This window comes from Artemia sp. Qi Xiang Cuo, chromosome 15 (genome assembly GCF_049724085.1).
Source record: "Artemia sp. Qi Xiang Cuo chromosome 15, ASM4972408v1, whole genome shotgun sequence".
In the NCBI taxonomy this organism is placed as follows: domain Eukaryota; kingdom Metazoa; phylum Arthropoda; class Branchiopoda; order Anostraca; family Artemiidae; genus Artemia; species Artemia sp. Qi Xiang Cuo.
In genome coordinates, this window is record NC_142808.1 from 34322929 (window position 1) to 34344542 (window position 21614).

The 21614-nt window shown below is 36.0% G+C and overlaps 1 protein-coding gene across 2 annotated transcripts in view; it reads right to left on the reverse strand.

Annotated features, from left to right (window-relative positions):
* The window catches only part of unc80 (unc80, NALCN channel complex subunit), a 380168-nt gene that overhangs the window by 29724 nt on the left and 328830 nt on the right, over positions 1–21614 (reverse strand). For both annotated transcript variants that reach the window (XM_089101793.1, XM_089101792.1), the window contains 3 exons: positions 17805–17928; positions 9555–9767; positions 8424–8608 (listed from right to left, as the gene is read on the reverse strand). In XM_089101793.1, coding sequence (XP_088957919.1) covers positions 8424–8608; positions 9555–9767; positions 17805–17928 — 522 coding nt within the window. The remainder of the gene's footprint in view (positions 1–8423; positions 8609–9554; positions 9768–17804; positions 17929–21614) is intronic.

Genomic DNA, 21614 nt, shown 5'->3' on the forward strand with positions numbered 1-21614 from the left:
CTTCACTTACCTTGGGAGTATTATTAGTAAAGACAGTGGGAGAAGTGAAGATGTTAAAAGTAGAATAGCCAAGGCTCTGGGTGTTTTTTTTCACAGTTAAAAAAAAGTCTGGAAGAATAGGGAGGTAAGTCTGCAAACCAAGATTAGAATATTAGAAGCTACAGTGATGACAGTGGTCGAATATGGCTCTGAAGCATGGACGCTCCAAAATGTAGATGAAGATTTGCTAGATGTTTTAAAGAGATTTTTCGTAAGGATTGTTCTGGGTACCCGGCTGACTGACCGTATTTCAAACAATAGGCTATACGAAAAATGTGGTTCAATACCGCTCTCTAGGGCTATAATGAAAGAAAGGTTGATATGGCTAGGGCACGTTGTGCGGATGAAGGATGACAGATTGCAGACGATTGTTGTTTTTAGCCAACCGTCCAGGGATAAACGAAAAGTAGGTCGTCCTCATCTGGGGTGGGAGGACTTCATAAAGAAAGATTTAAAGGAAATGGGAACTTCGTGGGCGGGTGTAAAAAGGGAGGCTTTGAATAGATTGGGGTGGAGGAGGAGCGTGCGTTGCTGTGTTGGCCTGCGGCGGCTTGGTGCTGCGATGAGTTGTTAGTAGTGGTAGTAGTTATCAGCTCAAAGAGAAAAGTCCTTGGGAAAAGTCCATCTCCAAACATAGCTTTGAAGGTAGTTCCGATACCATCACAAGATACAGCAGGAATATTCGACAAAACCATTTTCATCACCCAGATAAGTTCAGCTTTCAAAGTGTTGTCCTTCAAACAAACGAAGGGTAAGTGAGAGTTAGAAGGTAAAGAGGCTCCACTAGCTTTAGCGTGAGAAGTTACTTCCATCCGTAGCTGCAAAGAATTTAGCTTATTAGCTCCAGAGCTTCTAGTGTACTGCTCCAGAGCTTGTATACCTTTTGAGCAGCTCAATGTACAAATAAATAAGCAGCAGGAAAATGTAGCAGCATCACTGAGCACTTCAGTACTACAGGGTCAACCAGTGGGATCGTCTTTTGACAGCCATTCCTTCAGAAGTTTAGACTTCCTTATTATTCAGGTCTCACATTCGATATAAAGTTACCGAAAAAAGTAAAGAAAAATTAAATATAAGCTCAATTTCATGTAAAAATCTAAAACAAAACATTTATTTACACTATTACACATTTGATCCAGAAAAACCTTATTTCCATGAAAATTACAATCTTTACCTGCATCAAGGTTCCAGATGTAAATACTATTTAGAAAGTCTTATACTTGATAAGGGATCAAATGCGCCACCATATCAACACTCCTGAATAAGGAACAGGACAGGTTATGCATGAAAAACCATTAAGGGGAAGGCGAATGGAATCAAAATTAGAATTACTTCAAACTGCCTCCTTCTGAGAGGACATCAGTTAATAGCCAAATCTCAGACTCCAGTGGCAAGGGTGGTCAATCTCTTTCCCTGCTCTCATTTACATGCAACAGCTTTACATAAAATTAGAACAAGAACCAGAATAGCACTTCTAAGGGATGCAAGAAGACAGTCCTGTCATTTATGCTGCAGCGACGACAAAATCTTCGGTTGTTGAACTTATACCAAGTAGAGACGATGAGCAGCGCTACAGCCTTATCATTTAGGTTGAAAATCAAATATTGAAACTTACATTGTCAGCTACCGATGTTACGTCTGTACACAAGAAAAGCACCTGAGTTGAGACCGGCTATATACTTAGGGACAGTCTCTAAAAGTGAAAGCCACGTAGCGCGAAAAAATGGCTTTTTTCTCAAGTCATTCCACTCTATACGAGGTTTGCATTGGCCTGGAAGCACAAATTCTTGGGAAAAAAAAACTGAGTAACTTTCATAAAAAAGTGACTTTAGTGACCATTTCTAGAAAATAGTGACAAGTAGTGACCAGCTTTAAAAATAGTGACTTTTAGTTGAAATAGTGACCACGTAGGAGCCCTGCTGTCATCGTAACTAGCAATTGATACTGATGACACCTTATGCTGAGTTCAGACAAAAAAAGGATTTTGTCAAGATATTTTGAGGATTTTGTTTCTATTTTCGGTTTCTAATTTTTGAAGATATCCCCTAAGGTCGTCGGGAAGATTACAAAGATTTTTAGATTTTTAGAGCTCTAAAACACACAAAAACTCGTAAGATATCTTTAATTAATTTCCAGCTGAAAATAGTAACGAAATCAGAGGCAACACTATAGCGTTGCCTATAGTAAAGGCCATACGGCTCCAATGTTATTATTTTTTTTTCCCCGAGGCACTTTATATGGAACGGGTCGTCGCATAAACTTCAAAGGGGACTCATTTGATTCGAAATTGGAAGTTCTAGTGCCCTTTTTAAGATTAAAAAATGACCAGAGGGCAACTAGCTCCCCCATGCCCTTTTTTCCCAAACACATACGATAAAACTTTTGAGAAGCCATTTTGATAAAAATAGTTCAAGGATCAGATAATAGAAACTACGGTGTCGACATAATCCCCCAGGGTACGGGGACAGGTATTGTAAGCTATGCCCTGGGGCCCTATATGGTTCTTATGGAAGGGATACTCGTATAAACTTCGGAGAGGGCTCATTTGATTGGAAATTGAATGTTCTACTTCACTTTTTAAGAATCAAAAGAAATCAGAGGCAACTAGCCCCCCCCCACTCCACGACCTTTTTTCCTCAAACCCATCCGATACAAATTTCGAGATGTCCAATTTTTCAAAATAGTTCAAAGACCATATTACGAAAACTACGGAGTCAACACAACCCTCCAGGGCCCGAGGGGCAGGCGTTGTAAGTTATGCCCTGGGACAAATATAATTCTACTGGAAGGGATGCTAGTAAAAACTTCAGAGAGGGCTCATTTGATTGGAAATTGAAAGTTATAGTTCAGTCTTTGAGAGTCAAAAGACATTGGACGGCAACTACCCCCCCACTCCTTTTTCCCCAAATGCACCCGATAAAAAATTTTTTGAGATAGCCATTTTGTTAACAATAGTTCAAAGGTCAGATAAGAAAAATTCAGGTGCCGACAAAACCCCTCAGTGCCCGGGGCATGCGCTGTAGGTTATATCCTGGGGGCATATATGGTTCTTATTAAAGAAATGCTCGTATAAACTTCAGAGAGGACTGATTTGATTGGAAATTGATAGTTCCAGTTCACTTTTTAAGATTCAAAAGAGATCAGAGGGCAACTAGCTCCCCCAAAGTCTTTTTTCCCAAATGCATCTGATAAAAATTTCGAGATAGCCATTTTGTTGAAAACAGTTCAAAGACCATATAACAAAAACTCCGGTGTCAACAACCCTCCCCCACCCAGGGCCAGAGGACTCATTTGATTCGAAATTGAAAGTTCCAGTTCACTTTTTCAGAGTCAAAAGAGATCGGAGTACGACTAGCCTCCCCACGCCCTTTTTTTCCCAAATGTATTCGATACAAATTTCGGGACAACCATTTCGTTAAAAATATTTCAAAGATCATATAACAAAAACTCCGGTGAGGACATCCCCCCCCACCCAGGGGAAGGCGTTGTAAGTTATGCCCTGGATCATATATGGTTCTTATGGAAGAGATGTTCGTATAAAATTCAGAGAGCGCTCATTTGATTGAAAATTGAAAGTTCTAGTTCACTTTTTAAGAGTCGAAAGAGATCGGAGGGCAACTAACCCCTCCTCCATGCCCTTTTCCCTCAAACCCACCTGATAAGAACTTCAAGATAGCCATTTTTTTTAAAAAGTGGTCGAAAACCATATAACGAAAACTCCGGAGTCACCACAATCCTCCAGGACCGGAGGGGCAGGCGTTGTAAGTTATGCCCTGGGGACATATATAATTCTAATGAAAGGGATGCTCATAAACACTTCAGAGTGGGCTCATTTGATTGGAAATTGAAAGTTCTAGTTCAGTTTTTGAGAGTCAAAAGAGATTGGACAGCAACTACCCCCACCCGCCCCACATCCCTTTTCCTCAAATGCATCCGATAAAATTTTTGAGATATCCATTTTGTTAAAAATAGTTCAAAGGTCAGATAACAAAAATTCAGGTATGGAAAAACACCCCAGGGCCCGGGGGCAGGTGTTGTAAGTTATGACCTAGGGGCATATATGGCTCTTATGGAAGGGATGCTTGTATAAACTTCAGAGAGGGCTCATTTGATTGGAAATTAAAAGTCCTAGTTCACTTTTTAAGAGTCAAAAGAGATCCGAAGGCAACAAGCCCCCCCCCACGCCTATTTATCCAAACCTATCTGATAAAAAATTTTGAGATAGCCATTTTTTTATGAATAGTTCAAAGATCAGATAAGAAAAACTTGGTGTTGATAAAAACTCCCAGGGCCTGGGCACAGGCTTTGTAAGTTATGCCCTGGGGGCATATATGGTTCTTATGGAAGGGATGCTCGTATAAAATTCCGAGAGAGATCATTTGAATAGAAATTAAATGTTCTAGTTCAATTTTTAAGAGTCAAAAGAGATCGGAGAGCAATTAGCCCCCCCCCAGGCCTTTCTTCCTTAAGCCAATCCGATGAAAATTTTGAAATAGCCATTTTTTTTAATAGTTCAAAGGTCAGATAACAAAAACTCCGTTGTCGACACAACCACCAGGGCCTGGGGGCAGGCGTTGTAAGGTATGCCCTCAAGGCATATATGGTTCATATAGAAGGGATGCTCGTATAAACTATGGAGAGGGCTCATTTGATGGGAAATTGAAAGTTCTAGTTATCTTTTTGAGTCAGAAGTTAACGGGGGGCATCTATCCCTCCATAAGACCCTTTGGGGAGGGCTAATTTGATTGGAAAATGAAAGTTCTAGTTAACTTTCTATGAGTCAAAAGTTAACAGAGGGCATCTATCCCTCCCTGACAAAATCACCCTCTTTTCTCCAAATGCATCAAATGAAAATTAGATAGCCAGTTTGTTTGAAATAGTCCAACGATAAGATTACAAAAACTTCGGTGTCAACATACCCCCCTCCCCTACAAAGCCATGGGAAGGGTCTTAACTTATGCCTCGGGGGCATATAAGCTTTTTCTGGAAGAGGTGGTCGTAAAAACTTTGGAGGGGACTCAAATGATTAGAAATTGAAATTTCTAATTCACCTTTTAAGAGTCAAAAGTGATCCGATGGCGACTATCCCCCCTCCCTCCCCTCCTTCTTTTCCCCAAATGCATCCAATCGATTTTTTTTTATATATAGCCATTTTGTTCAAAATAGACAGAAGATAATATAACAGAAATTCCAGGGATAAAACAGCCCCCTCCTCTGAATCCAGGGGCAAGTCTTGTAAAATGTGCCGTGGGGGTATTTGAGGTTTTTATGGAAGGGATGGTCGTATAAAGTTCGGAGGGGGATTATTTGATTGTAGATCAGAATTTCTAGTGCCCTTCTCAAGGGTTACAAGTATTTGGAAGGTTACTAGCCCCCCCACCCCAAGACCTTTTTCCCCCAAATGCATCCAATCAAAATTTGAAGATAGCCATTTTGTTCAAAATAGTTCAAAGGCCAAATAACTATGCTTCCGGGGTTGATCACCCCCCTGCCCTGCGGAAATGGCTCTGAGTTACAGAACTTAATTATTGTTACATTGATACTTTGTTTATTTTGATACTATGATTTAGTGATTTTCGTAGTAACTTCGACTTACGGTGCAAGAGCTGTAAGTAGTGCAAGTAGCTTATTGTTACTTTGATATTTTGTTTACTTTTATACCTTGTTAACTATGATCCTTTCTTTACTTTGATACTTTATACTTTAATAGTTACTTTGATACTAGTTTTGATATTATCATGAAAGTTCGATGTTGAAAAAAAAAAAAATATTATTTTCAAATAAGGAATTCTTTAAAAACTTGAAACTTTTTGCAATCAAAAACCGAACAAAAATTCATCTAAAAAAAAACTTCCCGAAAGTTTTTTCCCCAATCCTTTCCGACAGAATCGGGCTGTACTTCTAATGAATGGTGTCTTCACTACAAACAAGAGTATGGCTACTGCCCGTTTCCATAACGATAAAAGTATAATTCTCTTACTTAAATAACCGATTTTCTTACTTAAAATTATCACTTTCTTACTTAAGTGGCTACAAAGCTCTGCAGAATTAGTTTACCTTTTTATTATTATAATAATTGGGAGAACAGAATTCAAACACAAATGAGAATTGGATTAAGAATTCGTCGTTCGACTGCGGTCATTTCAGGGAGTAGGGGTTATGTACTTCTACTGAATGGTGTCTTCACTACAAACAAGATTATGGTTACTGTCCATTTCTCTAACGGTAAAAGTATAAAGCCTACTGCGTATTTGGCGTTTTACTAATAAGAATTCTATTAAAAATATATTTTGAAACAATTTCAAGATGAAAATAGACACGAAATACTTAAAGGGTCTTCTCAAAGTTCTATGTGTCTGAACATATTATTTAACTCACCATTAACTGGAAACCGAAGACGCATGCTTATTAACATATTCTCAGTAATCTTTTTGTGATTTATCTGAAAAGTCTGATTTGATAGTAGGAAAATAGGAAAAGAGTGCGGCTTTGGACTTAAAAGCCCTATCGGCGGTGCTGCAATCCGTTTCATGGCCCTCCATCCAGGGAGTGCATGGGGGGGGGAGGGGGGAGGGCCAGCCATTCTGTTCTTTTGGTCACCCTTTCTGTTTACCTTCCCCTGATTTCTCTACGTACCCATTTAGAGTTAGGTCAACTCCGGCTAAGTTGATAAAGTCACACCACTGACCCCAGTTCCGAAACAAATAACAAGCGACATCAAGATTCGAAACCCCGACCCACGATAGTGATGAGAGTAAACTAAACTTGATAAAAAAAAAACGAAAATAATTATCGGATCAGAAAATATGATAGAACACATTAGGGAGTTGTAAAAACGAAGAGGACTGAGAGTAGGCTCGCAATTTACTTTCTAAAATGAATAGAAAACAAATTTGGACTAGCAAACAAGAAAATGTCTAAGTATACATTAAGGATAGACTTTCTCAACTGGAGCCGTCCGGAAACCTGGCTTTTAATGCACTCCATTTTGACCAATAAATTTCTTACTATGCAATATTAAATTGGTTAGATTCCTCGTTTTTGTGCGGACTAAAATATTTGACTGGCGTTAATTATGTTTCTTTTTATCAAGATTGGCATATTTGTTTCCATTTTTTTTTACACTGCATTAATTTTTATGTCAATAAATGAAAGTGACATTTTGCTAGTTAGTGACATCTATTTTGAGAATATACTTTATCTTATCTCTGATAAAAGATAAGAATATACTCTTTCTGATCTTCATGCTTAGAAATATTATGCTACAATAGGGAGACAAACAATGACAAAGAACATAGCTCAAAAGAGGTTTTTCAGGCCTAGAAAAACCACAAAAACAAACAAAACCTAGAAAAATTATTCATTAGTCAGAATCCAGTGGAATACGGTGTCGTTTAGCAAGCAATTCCTCAAGGGGCACCAATCCTCAAGGTCATCCCGAAGTGCCATTTGTAGTCATGGTGGCGTCCACGCTGATGCCACCTTGAGACAACGCAAGCAGGGTTTTCCTTTAAGGGGTAAGGACAGAGGTAGGAAATCATGACAGACCAGAGACCCCAAACCATCTCACAATACCGGAACAGCTCCAATACCAATCTTATCCTAGTTGGCTGCAATAAGTTTTTAGTACTAGTAGTAGCATTTCAAAAATTAAGTTTTTTTAAGTTTCACTTCTTATTGACGAGGGTGGTGCATTTTACATTACGTTCAATACCATTAACTATTTGAAAGCTAAAATGTTGAAATAAATAAACAACAAAATCATAAACCACATTTTTTTTTAATCATTTTGAAATCATTACAAGAATTCATTTTGGAGGGGCATGCATTCAAAAGCCATAAGAGATAGTGGGATGATAAAGAAAATAAAAGGGTTGTAGGAAAAATTTCGACACTTCACATTAGCATTGGCCGAGTGCCCAAATTATCTGTAAAAAGTTAGTAATGATTCATTAGTTTGCCCGTATTTTTGGTTTTTTAAAAAAAAAAAAAAATGAAAAAAAAAAAAAAAAAAGTATACAGTTTTTGCATACATTACATATTCATTTTCTTACACTGCGATGCCCTTTTAAAAGGTGTGCCCCACACGTTTTGTTTATAAAATTATTTAGAAGTGAAAGAGACCTAGTTAGTGAGCCCTTGTCCATTGATTCCAGTTATAGAAGTGGGTTTCCTTTATAAGAGACAAGAGACTGATAAAAAAAAAGTTTCAGAAATTATAGCTAAAATCTAGTAAAACACTATGTACTATATAACAAAATTGATCCATAGGAGATACAGCTTTTAATTTTGGAAACAATAATCTGATCCATGTCGGCTATTTTCAGATTGCATACGCTTTTTTAAACAACCTAAACAACTTTTTTTTCAAAAAGCCTCTTTACCTTACTCCAAATAAACGGTTTGAGCAGTAGATAGAGAGGTGGTCGGTATGTAGCAAGGAAAAGCAAGAACTCCCAAAAGTGGAGGCCACAGTCAAGACGATCACCTACTTCTCTTATACATTTGGCAATTCGACTCCATTCCAAAGCCAGTTGTTTCTCGAAGCAGGTCAATAACACTCGAAAACCTGTTATGATAATTGGGCATATTAACACATGGCTGCAACATATACAAATTTTTTTAAGCACAACAATAAAAAAAAATATGTACAAAGCCTAGAAGCTTTGCGATGATTGGCATAAACGATAAATGATTTTAGTGCTAAACTAATTTAGGAGCGTTTTGTTTTAGGAACAAAACTCAATTTTTAAAAGAAGGATCAAAAAGAACCAAAATAAAACAATAAGAAAAAACGTGCAAAATTCTATACAAACGTAACATAAATGATAAACTTTTACCATGTGTGGCAGCCCTGAAGATAGATAAGATGTTAATTTAGGACATTCCAGTGACTTTAGGATTTTGGTTCTTACAGGGGGCTTTAAGAACGAGCTTACTATATCTCATTAGTTTTGGAAGATTTCTCAAAAGAAATTGATATTACAGGTTAAACTAAGGTTTGCATGAAGATAATCGCAACTGCATCGAACTATACTTTGTTTCACACATTGATAAGATACGAGGAAGAGAATTTCAACCTGATCCCACCGTACAGTATACTTTATACACGTAGGCAAAATTATCGCCTGTCTTAAAACTTATGTATATAATTATATTATTTGAAAACTTGTAAATCTCAGTGATTAAAACCCTTTCGTTAAATTTTGAAACTCGACCGTCCAAAAACAATGCCTGTTTCTCGAAAACACCTTTTCAGTAACTTCAATATTAATTAGGCTGCACAAAAATGAAATCTGCTATTATGTTTTGAACGACATAAGATACCAAATAGAACATCTAGCGATTTAGAAGACGTCATCAGTAGATACAGCAAGGTCAAAAGCCGTATATTGGGTCTGAAGCGACATTTACCCTATCTTTACAAAGGGATGCCTTTTGATTTTCACCTGTCAAAATGTTCCTATGAACTTAAACTTATTAAAAATAACTCTTCACCGTTAGTTAAAACTTACCTAGAAAGGCAGCTTTGTAGATAGACGGCTTTATTGCAACTTTTGCAGCTTCGGGTGGATGAACATTGATACTTACTGAGCCTCTTGATTGCTCAGCTTTCGAAGTGGGAGTAGGTGGTACTAAGCTTTGGGACCTCAAAGGAGGGGGAGTAACTGCATGAATGATGGTAGTAAGAGCAAAGCTTATGTCGGCATGTCTGAGCCTTAAAGTGTCTGAAAAAAAAAATTTGATGTTCTAATAAAACTGTTAATTTTCGGCCATCGTTTATTTTCAGATAAAGTTACCAACATGGAGAGTTTTCATTGTAGCAATAAGCGAGGGATTGGCCTCACAATCCTTCCGAAAAGGAGAGATTGGCCACCCAGGTCCTCACCATGGATGAGGGGCTAAAAACAAGCGGTGGCATACATGGCTTTCTTTATGAAAAATCCCACTGAATCCCCAGCTGTTTAGATGAATTAATTTAAAAAACTTTTTCCACAAAATACGTTTTTCAAAGTAAAGTAAAGAACTCCATTAAATGAAAAATGAGCAAAAATAAAATCAAATAATCTACCAAGCTCGAAACTATCATAAATCAGCATCGATAAATAAATGAAACCCAAAACGAACAGAAATTACAATAAATAACCGATTCAAACTCAAAACGAGCAGAAATTAACATAAGTTGGGCGCAAAACCCCTATGCCTTCCCAAGGCCAGAATAAAATTTGCACTTTACTGAAAAAATACAAATGAATGTGCATTGTCAGTTTAATGTACATATACTGATATTTAGTAATCAAAATGTTAAAATTATTTGATTTATTATTTATTAAAAAATTAAATTTTTTCAGTAAAGTGCAAATTTTTTTCTCGCCTTGGGAAGGCATATGGGTTTTGCGCCCAACTTATGTTAATTTCTGCTCGTTTTGAGTTTGACTCGTTTATTTATTTTAATTTCTGTTCGTTTTGGGTTTCATTTATTAATCGATGCTAATTTGTGGTAGTTTCAAGCTTGGTAGATTATTTGATTTTATTTTTGATCATTTTTTGTTTAATGGGAGTTCTTTACTTTTCTTTGAAAAAATTATTTTGTGGAAAAGTTTTTTAAATTAATTTCTGTTCGTTTTATATTGATATAGTATTTTCAGGGAAAAAGAAAATAACACTTTAAATCTTTTCGTTTATTAAGACTTTATAGTTTGGGCTGCTATTTGTATGCTGGAGAAAAATTTTCAGCAATTTCTAACAACATACACCATTTTAAAAATCTGGACACAAATAGTACTGTTTAACTTAGTTTCATACCTCCTCTAGGTGGCCCGACATGGAAAACTTGACACCATTTGCAAAAAAAAATGTTTAATCTCTTTGATAGATGTGATACACTTACTAATTTGGAGAAATTTTAAGAGCAGAAGTAGCCTCGAAAGTTTGAACATAATACCCTCAGTCGTTCTTAGGATACTGCTGAGATGCCTTATTGGGAATTAGCATTATCACAGTGCATTTTGATTTAATTTTAAGGCAACATTTAGTTTCTAAACATAATGGGCAAATGGGAGGGAAGGAGTGGGAGGGGGATCAGTTGCCCTCCAACCACTTTCGACTATTAAAAAGGGCATCAGCCCTTTCTATTATCAATCGAATGAGCCCCTTTCGAAGTTCCCACGACAACTCCTTCGATACGAAGTACCCTGATCTAAATAACAACAACAACAAAAAATATTACTAATCACTTTCGACTATTAAAAAGGGCTCTAGCCCTTTGAATTTCCAATCGAATGAGCTTTTTTTGAAGTTTCTACGACAACGCCTTCTATAACAACATAATATACCCCCTGGGCATAACTTAAAACCCTTGCACTGAGGGATGTGGGGGAGTATCCTCCTCAAAAACATATTTTCTATCTGGACATAAACTACGCTGAACAAAACGGCTATCTCAAAATTTTGATTGGATGCGTTTGGGGGAATGATGGGCGTGAAGGGGGGGGGGGGCTAGTTGCCCTCCACTAACTTCCGACTATTAAAAAGGGAACTAGGCCTTTGAATTTACAATCGAATTAGCCTTTTTTGAAGTTTCTAAGACAACACCTTCTATAAAAACCTTATATGCCCCAGGGCATATGATCACTTCAAATCACTTTCGACTATTAAAAAGGGCACTAGCCCTTTGAATTTCTAATCGAAGGAGCTCTTTTTCAAGTTTCTACGACAAAGATTTCAATAAAAGCCTTATATAACCCCAGGGCATAACTTATAACCCTTGCCCTGAAGACTGTGGGGGGAGTGTCCTGCTCAAAGCTATAATTTCCTGAACTTTGAACTGCGTGAAACATAATGGCTACCTCAAAATCTTTATTGGATATGTTTGGGGAGATGGTTGGCGTGGAAGGGGTATTAGTTGCTTTCCAATCACTTTCGACTATTAAAAAGGGCACTATCCATTTCAATTTCCAATCGAATATACCCTTTTTGAAGTTTCTACGACAACGCATTATATAAAAACCTTATATGCCCCAAGGGTATAATTTACAACCTTTGCCCTGAGTGCTGTGGGGGGGGGGGGGTTGTCATCCTCAAAGATCAAATTTCAACTACGCTGAACAAAATGGCTATCTCAAAATTTTTATTGGATACGTTTGGGGGAATGATGGGTGTGGGGAGCTAGTTGCCCTCCAATCACTTCCGACTGTTAAAAAGGACACTAGTCCTTTGAATTTCCAATCGAATGAGCCTTTTATGAACTTTTTACGACAGCGCATGCTCTAAAAACCTTATATTCCTACATGGCACATTTTAAAACTCTTGCCCTGAGGGTTGTGGGGGTGTGTCATCCTCAAAAGCCTGTTTTCTATTTGGAAATCAAGTACGCTGTACAAAGTGGCTATCTCAAGATTTCGAATGGATGTTTTTGGGGGAATGATGGGCTTGGTGGGGGGGGGGGCGAGTTGCCCTCCAATCACTTTTGACCATTAAAAAGGGCACTAGCCACTCCAATTTCCAATCGAATGAGCTCTTTTTGAAGTTTTTACAACAGCGTCGTATGTAAACACCTGACATACCACCAGTGAATAACTTAACATCCTTGCCCCGGGGGTTCTGGAGGAGTTTCCATCTCAAAATGATATTTTCTATCTGGAAATCAACTACGCTGTACAAAATAGCTATTTTTTATTGACTGACTTTGGGGGAATGGTGGGCGTGGGGGGGGGGCTAGTTGCCCTCGAATCACTTTCGACTATTAAAAAGGGTACTATCCCTTCGAATTTCCAATCGAATCAGCCCTTTTGAAGTTTCTACGACAATGCTTTCAATAATAACTTTATATGTCCCCAGGGCATAACTTACAACCCTTGCACTGAGGGCTCTGAGGGGGCTAGAATCCTAAAAGACAAATTTCCAGAACTATCAACTACGTTGAACAAAATGGATATCTCACAATTTTAATTTGATTTGTTTGGGAAAACGGTGGGCGTGAGAGGGGCGTTAGTCGCTATCCAATCACTTTCAACTATTAAAAAAGTCACTAGCCCTTTCAATTTCCAATTGAATGAGCCCTTTTGAAGTTTATACGACAACGCTTTCAATAAAAACTTTATATTCCCCCAGGGCATAACTTACAACCCTTGCCCTGAGGGCTGTGTGGGAAGGGGTTATCATCCTTAAAGACCCAATTTCCAAAACTTTCAACTACGTTGAATAAAATGGCTATGAGAGGGGGGTTAGTTGCCCTCAAATCACTTTCGACTATCAAAAAGGGTACTAGTCCTTTGAATTTCAAATCGAATGAACCCTAATTCAAGTTTCTACGACAAAGATTTCAATAAAAACCTTATATGCCCCTAGGACATAACTTAAAATCCTTGCCCTGAGGGTTGTGGGGGAGTGTCCTCCTTAAAAATATGTGTTCTATCTGGAAATTAACTACCCTGAACAAAATGGCTATCACAGAATTTTTATTGGATGTGTTTGGGGGAATGATGAGTGTGGGGGGGGGGCTAGTTGCCCTCCAATCACTTTAGACTATTAAAAAGGGCACTAGCCATTTGAATTTCCAGTCGAATGAGCTTTTATTGAAGTTTCTACCACAATGCTTTCTTTGAAAACCTTATATACCCCAAGGGCATAACTTAAAACCCTTGCCCTGAGGGATGTGGGGGAGTGGTTCCTCAAAAACATATTTTCTATCTGGAAATCAACTACGCTGAACAAAATGGATATCTCAAAATTTTTATTGGATGTGTTTTGGGAAATGAAGGGCGTGGGGGGGGGCTAGTTGCCCTTCAGTCACTTTCGACAATTAAAGGGTACTAGCCCTTTGAATTTCCAATCGAATGAGCCTGCTTTGAAGTTTTTACGACAACGCCTACTTGAGATATTTGAGATGCTCCAATGACATAACTTAAAAACTGGGCCATGATGGCTGCGGAAAAGGGTTCCCTTCAAAAACAAATTACCCAACTAGGAACAGAATATGCTAGACATTAAAGCACTCCCAAAATTTTGATGGGATATGTGTTCGGGAAAGATGGGCTTGGTGGGGGGGGGGCTAGTTGCCCTCCAATCACTTTTGACTATTAAAAAGGGCACTAGGCACTCCAATTTACAATCGAATGAGCCCTTTTCGAAGTTTCTACGACAACGCCTTCTATAAAAACCTTATATGCCCCCAGGGCATAATTTAAAACCCTTGCCCTGAGGGTTGTGGGGTAGTGTGCTCCTCAATAACATATTTTCTATCTGGAAATCAACTACGCTGAACAAAATGGCCATCTCAAAATTTTGATTGAATGAGTTTGGAGGAATGGTGGGCGTGGGGGGGGAGCTAGTTGCCCTCCAATCACTTTCGAATATTAAAAAGGGTACTAGCCCTTTGAATTTCCAATCGAATGAGCCCTTTTGAAGTTTCTACGACAACGCTTTCAATAAAAACTTTATATGCCCCCAGGGCATAACTTACAACCCTTGCACTGAGGGCTCTGAGGGGGTTAGAATCCTAAAAGACAAATTTCCAGAACTTTCAACTACGTTGAACAAAATGGATATCTCAAAATTGTAATTTGATGTGTTTGGGAAAACGGTGGGCGTGAGAGGGGCGTTAGTCGCTATCTAATCACTTTCAACTATTAAAAAAGGCACTAGCCATTTCAATTTCCAATTGAATGAGGCCTTTTGAAGTTTCTACGACAACGCTTTCAATAAAAACTTTATATGCCCCCAGGGCAAAACTTACAACCCTTGCCCCGAGGAATGTGGGGGAAGGGGTTGTCATCCTTAAAGACCCAATTTCCAAAACTTTCAACTACGTTGAATAAAATGGCTATGAGAGGGGGCGTGAGAGGGGGGTTAGTCGCCCTCAAATCACTTTCGACCATTAAAAAGGGTACTAGTCCTTTGAATTTCAAATCGAATGAGCCCCTTTTCAAGTTTCTACGACAAAGATTTCAAAAAAAACCTTATATGTCTTTAGGGCATAACTTAAAATCCTTGCCCTGAGGGTTGTGGGGGAGTGTCCTCCTTAAAAATATGTGTTCTATCTGGAAATTAACTACACTGAACAAAATGGCTATCTCAGAATTTTTATTGGATGTGTTTGGGGGAATGATGGGCGTGGGGGGGGGGGCTAGTTTTCCTCCAATCACTTTTGACTATTAAAAAGGGCACTAGCCATTTGAATTTCCAGTCGAATGAGCTATTATTGAAGTTTCTACGACAACGCTTTATTTAAAAACCTTATATACCCCAAGGGCATAACTTAAAACCCTTGCCCTGAGGGATGTGGGGGAGTGGTTCCTCAAAAACATATTTTCTATCTGGAAATCAACTACGCTGAACAAAATGGATATCTCAAAATTTTTATTGGATGTGTTTTGAGGAATGAAGGGCGTGGGGGGGGGCTAGTTGCCCTTCAGTCACTTTCGACAATTACAAGGGTACTAGCCCTTGGAATTTCCAATCGAATGAGCCTGTTTTGAAGTTTCTACGATAACACCTTCTATAAAAACCTTATATGCCCCCAGGGCATAACTTAAAACCCTTGCCCTGATGGTTGTGGGGAGTTTCCTAACCAAAAACATATTTTCTATCTGGAAATCAAGTACGCTGAACAAAATGGCTATCTCAAAATTTTGATTGAATGTGTTTGGGGGAATGATGGGCGTGGGGGCTAGTTGCCCTCCAATCACTTTTGACTATTAAAAAGGATACTATCACTTTGAATTTCCAATCGAATGAGCCTGTTTTGAAGTTTCTACAACTAAGCCTTCTATAAAAACCTTATATTCCCCCAGGACATAACTTAAAACCCTTGCTCTGAGGGTTGTGAGGGAGTGTCCTCCTCAAAAACATATTTTCTATCTGAAAAACAACTACGCTGAACAAATTGGCTATCTAAAAATTTTCATTCGATGTGTTAGGGGGAATGATGGGCGTGGGGGGAGGGCTAGTTGCCCTCCAATCACTTTCGACTATTAAAAAGGGCACTAGCCCTTTGAATTTCCTATCGAATGAGCCTGTTTTGAAGTTTCTACGACAACCCCTTCTATAAAAACCTTATATGCCCCCAGGCCATAACTTAAAACCCCTGCCCTGAGGGTTGTGAGGGAGTGTCCACCTCAAAAACATATTTTCTATCTGAAAATCAACTAAGCTGAACACAATGGCTATCTCAAAATTTTTATTGGATATGTTTGGGGGAATAATGGGCATGGGGGAGGGGCCATTTGCCCTCCATTCACTTTCAACTATTAAAAAGGGCACTATTCGTTTTAATGTCAAATCGAATTATCCTTTTTGGAAGTTCTTATAACACATTTTATAAAAACCTGATAGGCCCCAGGTCGTAACTTCAAACCCTTTTCTTGAGGTTATTGGTGGCGTATCCTCCTCAAAAAGATATCTTATGTTAGGAATTCAGCTACGCTGTACAAAATGGCTATCTCAAAATTTAGATTGAATGTGTTTGGGGAATGGATGGGCGTGGGGGGGGGGGGCTTGTTGCCCTCCAACCACTTTCAACTATTAAAAAGGGCACTAGCCACTCCAATTTCAAATCAAATGAGCTCTTTTTGAAGTTTCTACGACAACTCCTTCGATACGAAGTGCCCGGGTATGGAGAACCAAAAACAACACATTGTGCCCACATCGTTCTTTACTTAGGCAGCACTAGCGCGCTGCCTATGATATATTCATAATTTTTTGGATTTTCATAGGCGCAGAAAGCCAAAATTTTGGTAGGCCCTCCCCCTTTGCGTGTGTAAGATTGGCAACTGTTAAAAATCTAAGGTTGTGTTTACCCTTCCTTTATAAAGACACTATATTAACTAAATATTAGTTAAGGCTTTAGTATTTCGGGTTCTATATAACCTGGTTATATAATCATCTCATTTATAACCTGTTCTGACCTGGCTACTTTTTTTCTGCACAAACCAGATAGAGATCCTTAAAAGTAGGCAAAATTAGCTGAAGGTCTCCATAAGCATGCCCACATTTGAAGAGGAACAAGAGATAATCTGTTTCAAGAACTTTTGATAGAACATAATCAAAATCACAGAAAAATCATAGCAGGACTCTATTCCCAGCTACTTTGATGTTTTCAACCATTCTTGAACTTTTTTATGCTCGTCTCAGCAGATATCATTTTGTTTTAGTATTAAAAGATTTATTCAAAAATGAACACCATTTTATAAACTTATTCTATAAACGCCCAAGTCAAAACTCCCGCAACCCTGCCGAAAGACTTTTATCACGAATTTATTTGGATTGTGTTTATTAAAAAGTTCAGTGTTTGGAAAAAAAGGTCTTATGTAATTTATATGGTTCTTTATGAAAAAAAAACAACACAAAACTGTTGATATTATTTCTTAGGATTTAATATATTCTTAAAAAGAGAGGATTTGCTAAAATTCAAATATAGGCAATCCGACAAGTACCCAGGAACATATTCCTTTTCTATGGGGCGCAGGCACCTTTCACGAATAATTTCGTAGATTCCTAAAGAATACCATAAAAAAAATCCACAAATATATATTTGTGAGCTTTTTCCTATCCTTGTTATATTCAGCCTATTCAGAGTTAATAAATAATAAAAAATAGAGCATGTACTTAGGTTCATTCATTAAAATTTTTATAGAAAATAGTTGTGTAAAAAAAAATAGTTAATTAGTCTTTGAAATATTGGTCTGCATTGGATGTTTTGCGATTTAACTACTCTAATATTGGAAGCAACGTCTTAAAAGCTAAAAAGGCATAAAATGTCTTACCTTTTTTTCCTGACCCAACTCGAAGACACAGAGGGAGCAGCAGGTTGAGAAGAAACGATTCAGTCTTCAAAGAACTTGGAAAGACTGAACTCCCACCGCAGATTTGTTCCAGCGACTGAGATTCCTGTACAAAATTTAAAAAATAAAAACAAAGAAAAGATAATATATCCACTTCAGCTATCTAGGTTTCATTTTGCTTTAAATTTCTCCGAAATTTAAAAAATAAAAACAAAGAAAATATAATATATCCACTTCAGCTATCTAGGTTTCGTTTTTCTCTATATCTCTCCGAAATTTGAAAAATAAAATCAAAGAAAAGATAATGTATCCACTTCAGCTATCTAGGTTTCATTTTTCTCTAAATTTCTCCGAAATTTGAAAACTAAAATCAAAGAAAAGATAATATATCCACTTCAGCTATCTAGGTTTCATTTTTCTCTAAATTTCTCCGAAATTTGAAAACTAAAAACAAAGAAAAGATAATATATCCACTTCAGCTATCTAGGTTTCGTTTTTCTCTATATCTCTACGAAATTTGAAAAATAAAATCAAAGAAAAGATAATGTATCCACTTCAGCTATCTAGGTTTCATTTTTCTCTAAATTTCTCCGAAATTTGAAAACTAAAAACAAAGAAAAGATAATATATCCACTTCAGCTATCTAGGTTTTGTTTTTCTCTAAATCTCTCCGAAATTTGAAAAATAAAATCAAAGAAAAGATAATATATCCACTTCAGCGATCTAGGTTTCATTTTTCTCAAAATTTCTCCGAAATTTGAAAACTAAAATCAAAGAAAAGATAATATATCCACTTCAGCTATCTAGGTTTCGTTTTTCTCTAAATCTCTCCGAAATTTGAAAAATAAAATCAAAGAAAAGATAATATGTCCACTTCAGCTATCTAGGTTTCATTTTTCTCAAAATTTCTCCGAAATTTGAAAACTAAAAACAAAGAAAAGATAATATATCCACTTCAGCTATCTAGGTTTCGTTTTTCTCTAAATCTCTCCGAAATTGGAAAAATAAAATCAAAGACATGATAATATATCCACTTCAGCTATCTAAGTTTCATTTTTCTCTAAATTTCTCTGAAATTTGAAAACTTAAATCAAAGAAAAGATAATATATACACTTCAGATATCTAGGTTTCATTTTGCTTTAAATTTGTCCAAAAAATTTAAAAACTAAAAACAAAGAAAAGATAATATATCCGCTTCAGCTATCTAGGTTTCGTTTTTCTCTAAATCTCTCCGAAATTTGAAAAATAAAATCAAAGAAAAGATAATATATCCACTTCAGCTATCTAAGTTTCATTTTTCTCTAAATTTCTCCGAAATTCGAAAACTAAAAACAAAGAAAAGATAATATATCCACATCAGCTATCTAGGTTTCCTTTTTCCCTAAATTTCTCCGAAATTTGAAAACTAAAATCAAAGAAAAAATAATATATCCACTTCTGCTATCTAGGTTTCATTTTTCTCTAAATTTCTCCAAAATTTGAAAACTAATATCAAAGAAAAGATAATATATCCACTTCAGCTATATAGGATTCATTTTTCTCTAAATTTTACCGAAATTTGAAAACTAAAAACAAAGAAAAGATAATATATCCACTTCAGCTGTCTAGGTTTCATTTTTCTCTAACTTTCTCCGAAATTTGAAAAGTAAAATCAAAGAAAAGATAATGTATCCACTTCAGCTATCTAGGTTTCATTTTTCTCTAAATTTCTCCGAAATTTGAAAACTAAAATCAAAGAAAAGATAATATATCCACTTCAGCTATCTAGGTTTCATTTTTCTCTAAATTTCTCCGAAATTTGAAAACTAAAAATAAAGAAAAGATAATATATCCACTTCAGCTATCTAGGTTTCATTTTGCTTTAAATTTCTCCGAAATTTAAAAATTAAAAACAAAGAAAAGATAATATATGCGCTTCAGCAATCTAGGTTTCATTTTTCTCTAAATGTCTGCAAAATTTGAAAAATAAAATCAAAGAAAAAATAATATATCCACTTCAGCTATCTAGGTTTAATTTTTCTCTAAATTTCTCCGAAATTTGAAAACTAAAATCAAAGAAAAGATAATATATCCACTTCAGCTATCTAGGTTTCATTTTTCTCTAAATTTCTCCGAAATTTGAAAACTAAAATCAAAGAAAAGATAATATATCCACTTCAGCTATCTAGGTTTCATTTTTCTCTAAATTTCTCCGAAATTTGAAAACTAAAAACAAAGAAAAGATAATATATCCACTTCAGCTATCTAGGTTTCATTTTTACCGAAATTTCTCCGAAATTTGAAAACTAAATCAAAGAAAAGATAATATATCCACTTCTGCTATCTAGGTTTCATTTTTCTCTAAATTTCTCCAAAATTTGAAAACTAAAAACAAAGAAAAGATAATATATCCACATCAGCTATCTAGGTTTCATTTTTCCCTAAATTTCTCCGAAATTTGAAAACTAAAATCAAAGAAAAGATGATATATCCACTTCTGCTATCTAGGTTTCATTTTTCTCTAAATTTCTCCAAAATTTGAAAACTAAAATCAAAGAAAAGATGATATATCCACTTCAGCTATCTAGGTTTCATTTTTCTCTAAATTTCTCCGAAATTTGAAAACTAAAATCAAAGAAAAGATTATATATCCACTTCAGCTATCTAGGTTTCATTTTTCTCTAAATTTCTCCGAAATTTGAAAACTAAAAACAAAGAAAAGATAATATATCCACTTCAGCTATCTAGGTTCCATTTTTCTCTAAATTTCTCTGAAATTTAAAAATTAAAAACAAAGAAAAGATAATATATGCGCTTCAGCTATCTAGGTTTCATTTGTCTCTAAATTTCTTCGAAATTTGCAAAATAAAATCAAAGAAATGATAATATATCCACTTCAGCTATCTAGGTTTAATTTTTCTCTAAATTTCTCCGAAATTTGAAAACTAAAAACAAAGAAAATATAATATATCCGCTTCAGCTATCTAGGTTTCATTTTTCTCTAAATTTCTCCGAAATATAAAAACTAAAAACAAAGAAAAGATAATATATCCACTTCAGCTATCTAGGTTTCATTTTTCTCTAAATGTCTCCGAAATTTGAAAAATAAAATCAAAGAAAAGATAATGTATCCACTTCAGCTATCTAGGTTTCATTTTTCTCTAAATTTCTCAGAAATTTGAAAACTAAAATCAAAGAAAAGATAATATATCCACTTCAGCTATCTAGTTTTCATTTTTCTCTAAATTTCTCCGAAATTTGAAAACTAAAAACAAAGAAAAGATAATATATCCACTTCAGCTATCTAGGTTTCATTTTTCTCTAAATTTCTCAGATATTTGAAAAATAAAATCAAAAACATGATAATATATCCACTTCAGCTACCTAGGTATCATTTTTTCTCTAAATTTCTCCGGAATTTGAAAACTAAAAACAAAACAAAGATAGTATATCCATTTCAGCTATCTAGGTTTAATTTTTCTCTAAATTTCTCCGAAGTTTAAAAACAAAGAAAAGATAATATATCCACTTCAGCTATCTAGGTTTCATTTTTATCTAAATTTCTCCGAAATTTGAAAACTAAAATCAAAGAATAGATAATATATCCACTGCAGCTATCTAGGTGTCATTTTTCTCTAAATTTCTCCGAAATTTGAAAACTAAAAACAAAGAAAAGATAATATATCCACTTCAGCTATCTAGGTTTCATTTTTCACTAAATTTCTCCGAAATTTAAAACTAAAAACAAAGAAAGATTTTTCTCTAAATTTATCCAAAATTTGAAAAATAAAATCAAAGACATGATAATATAT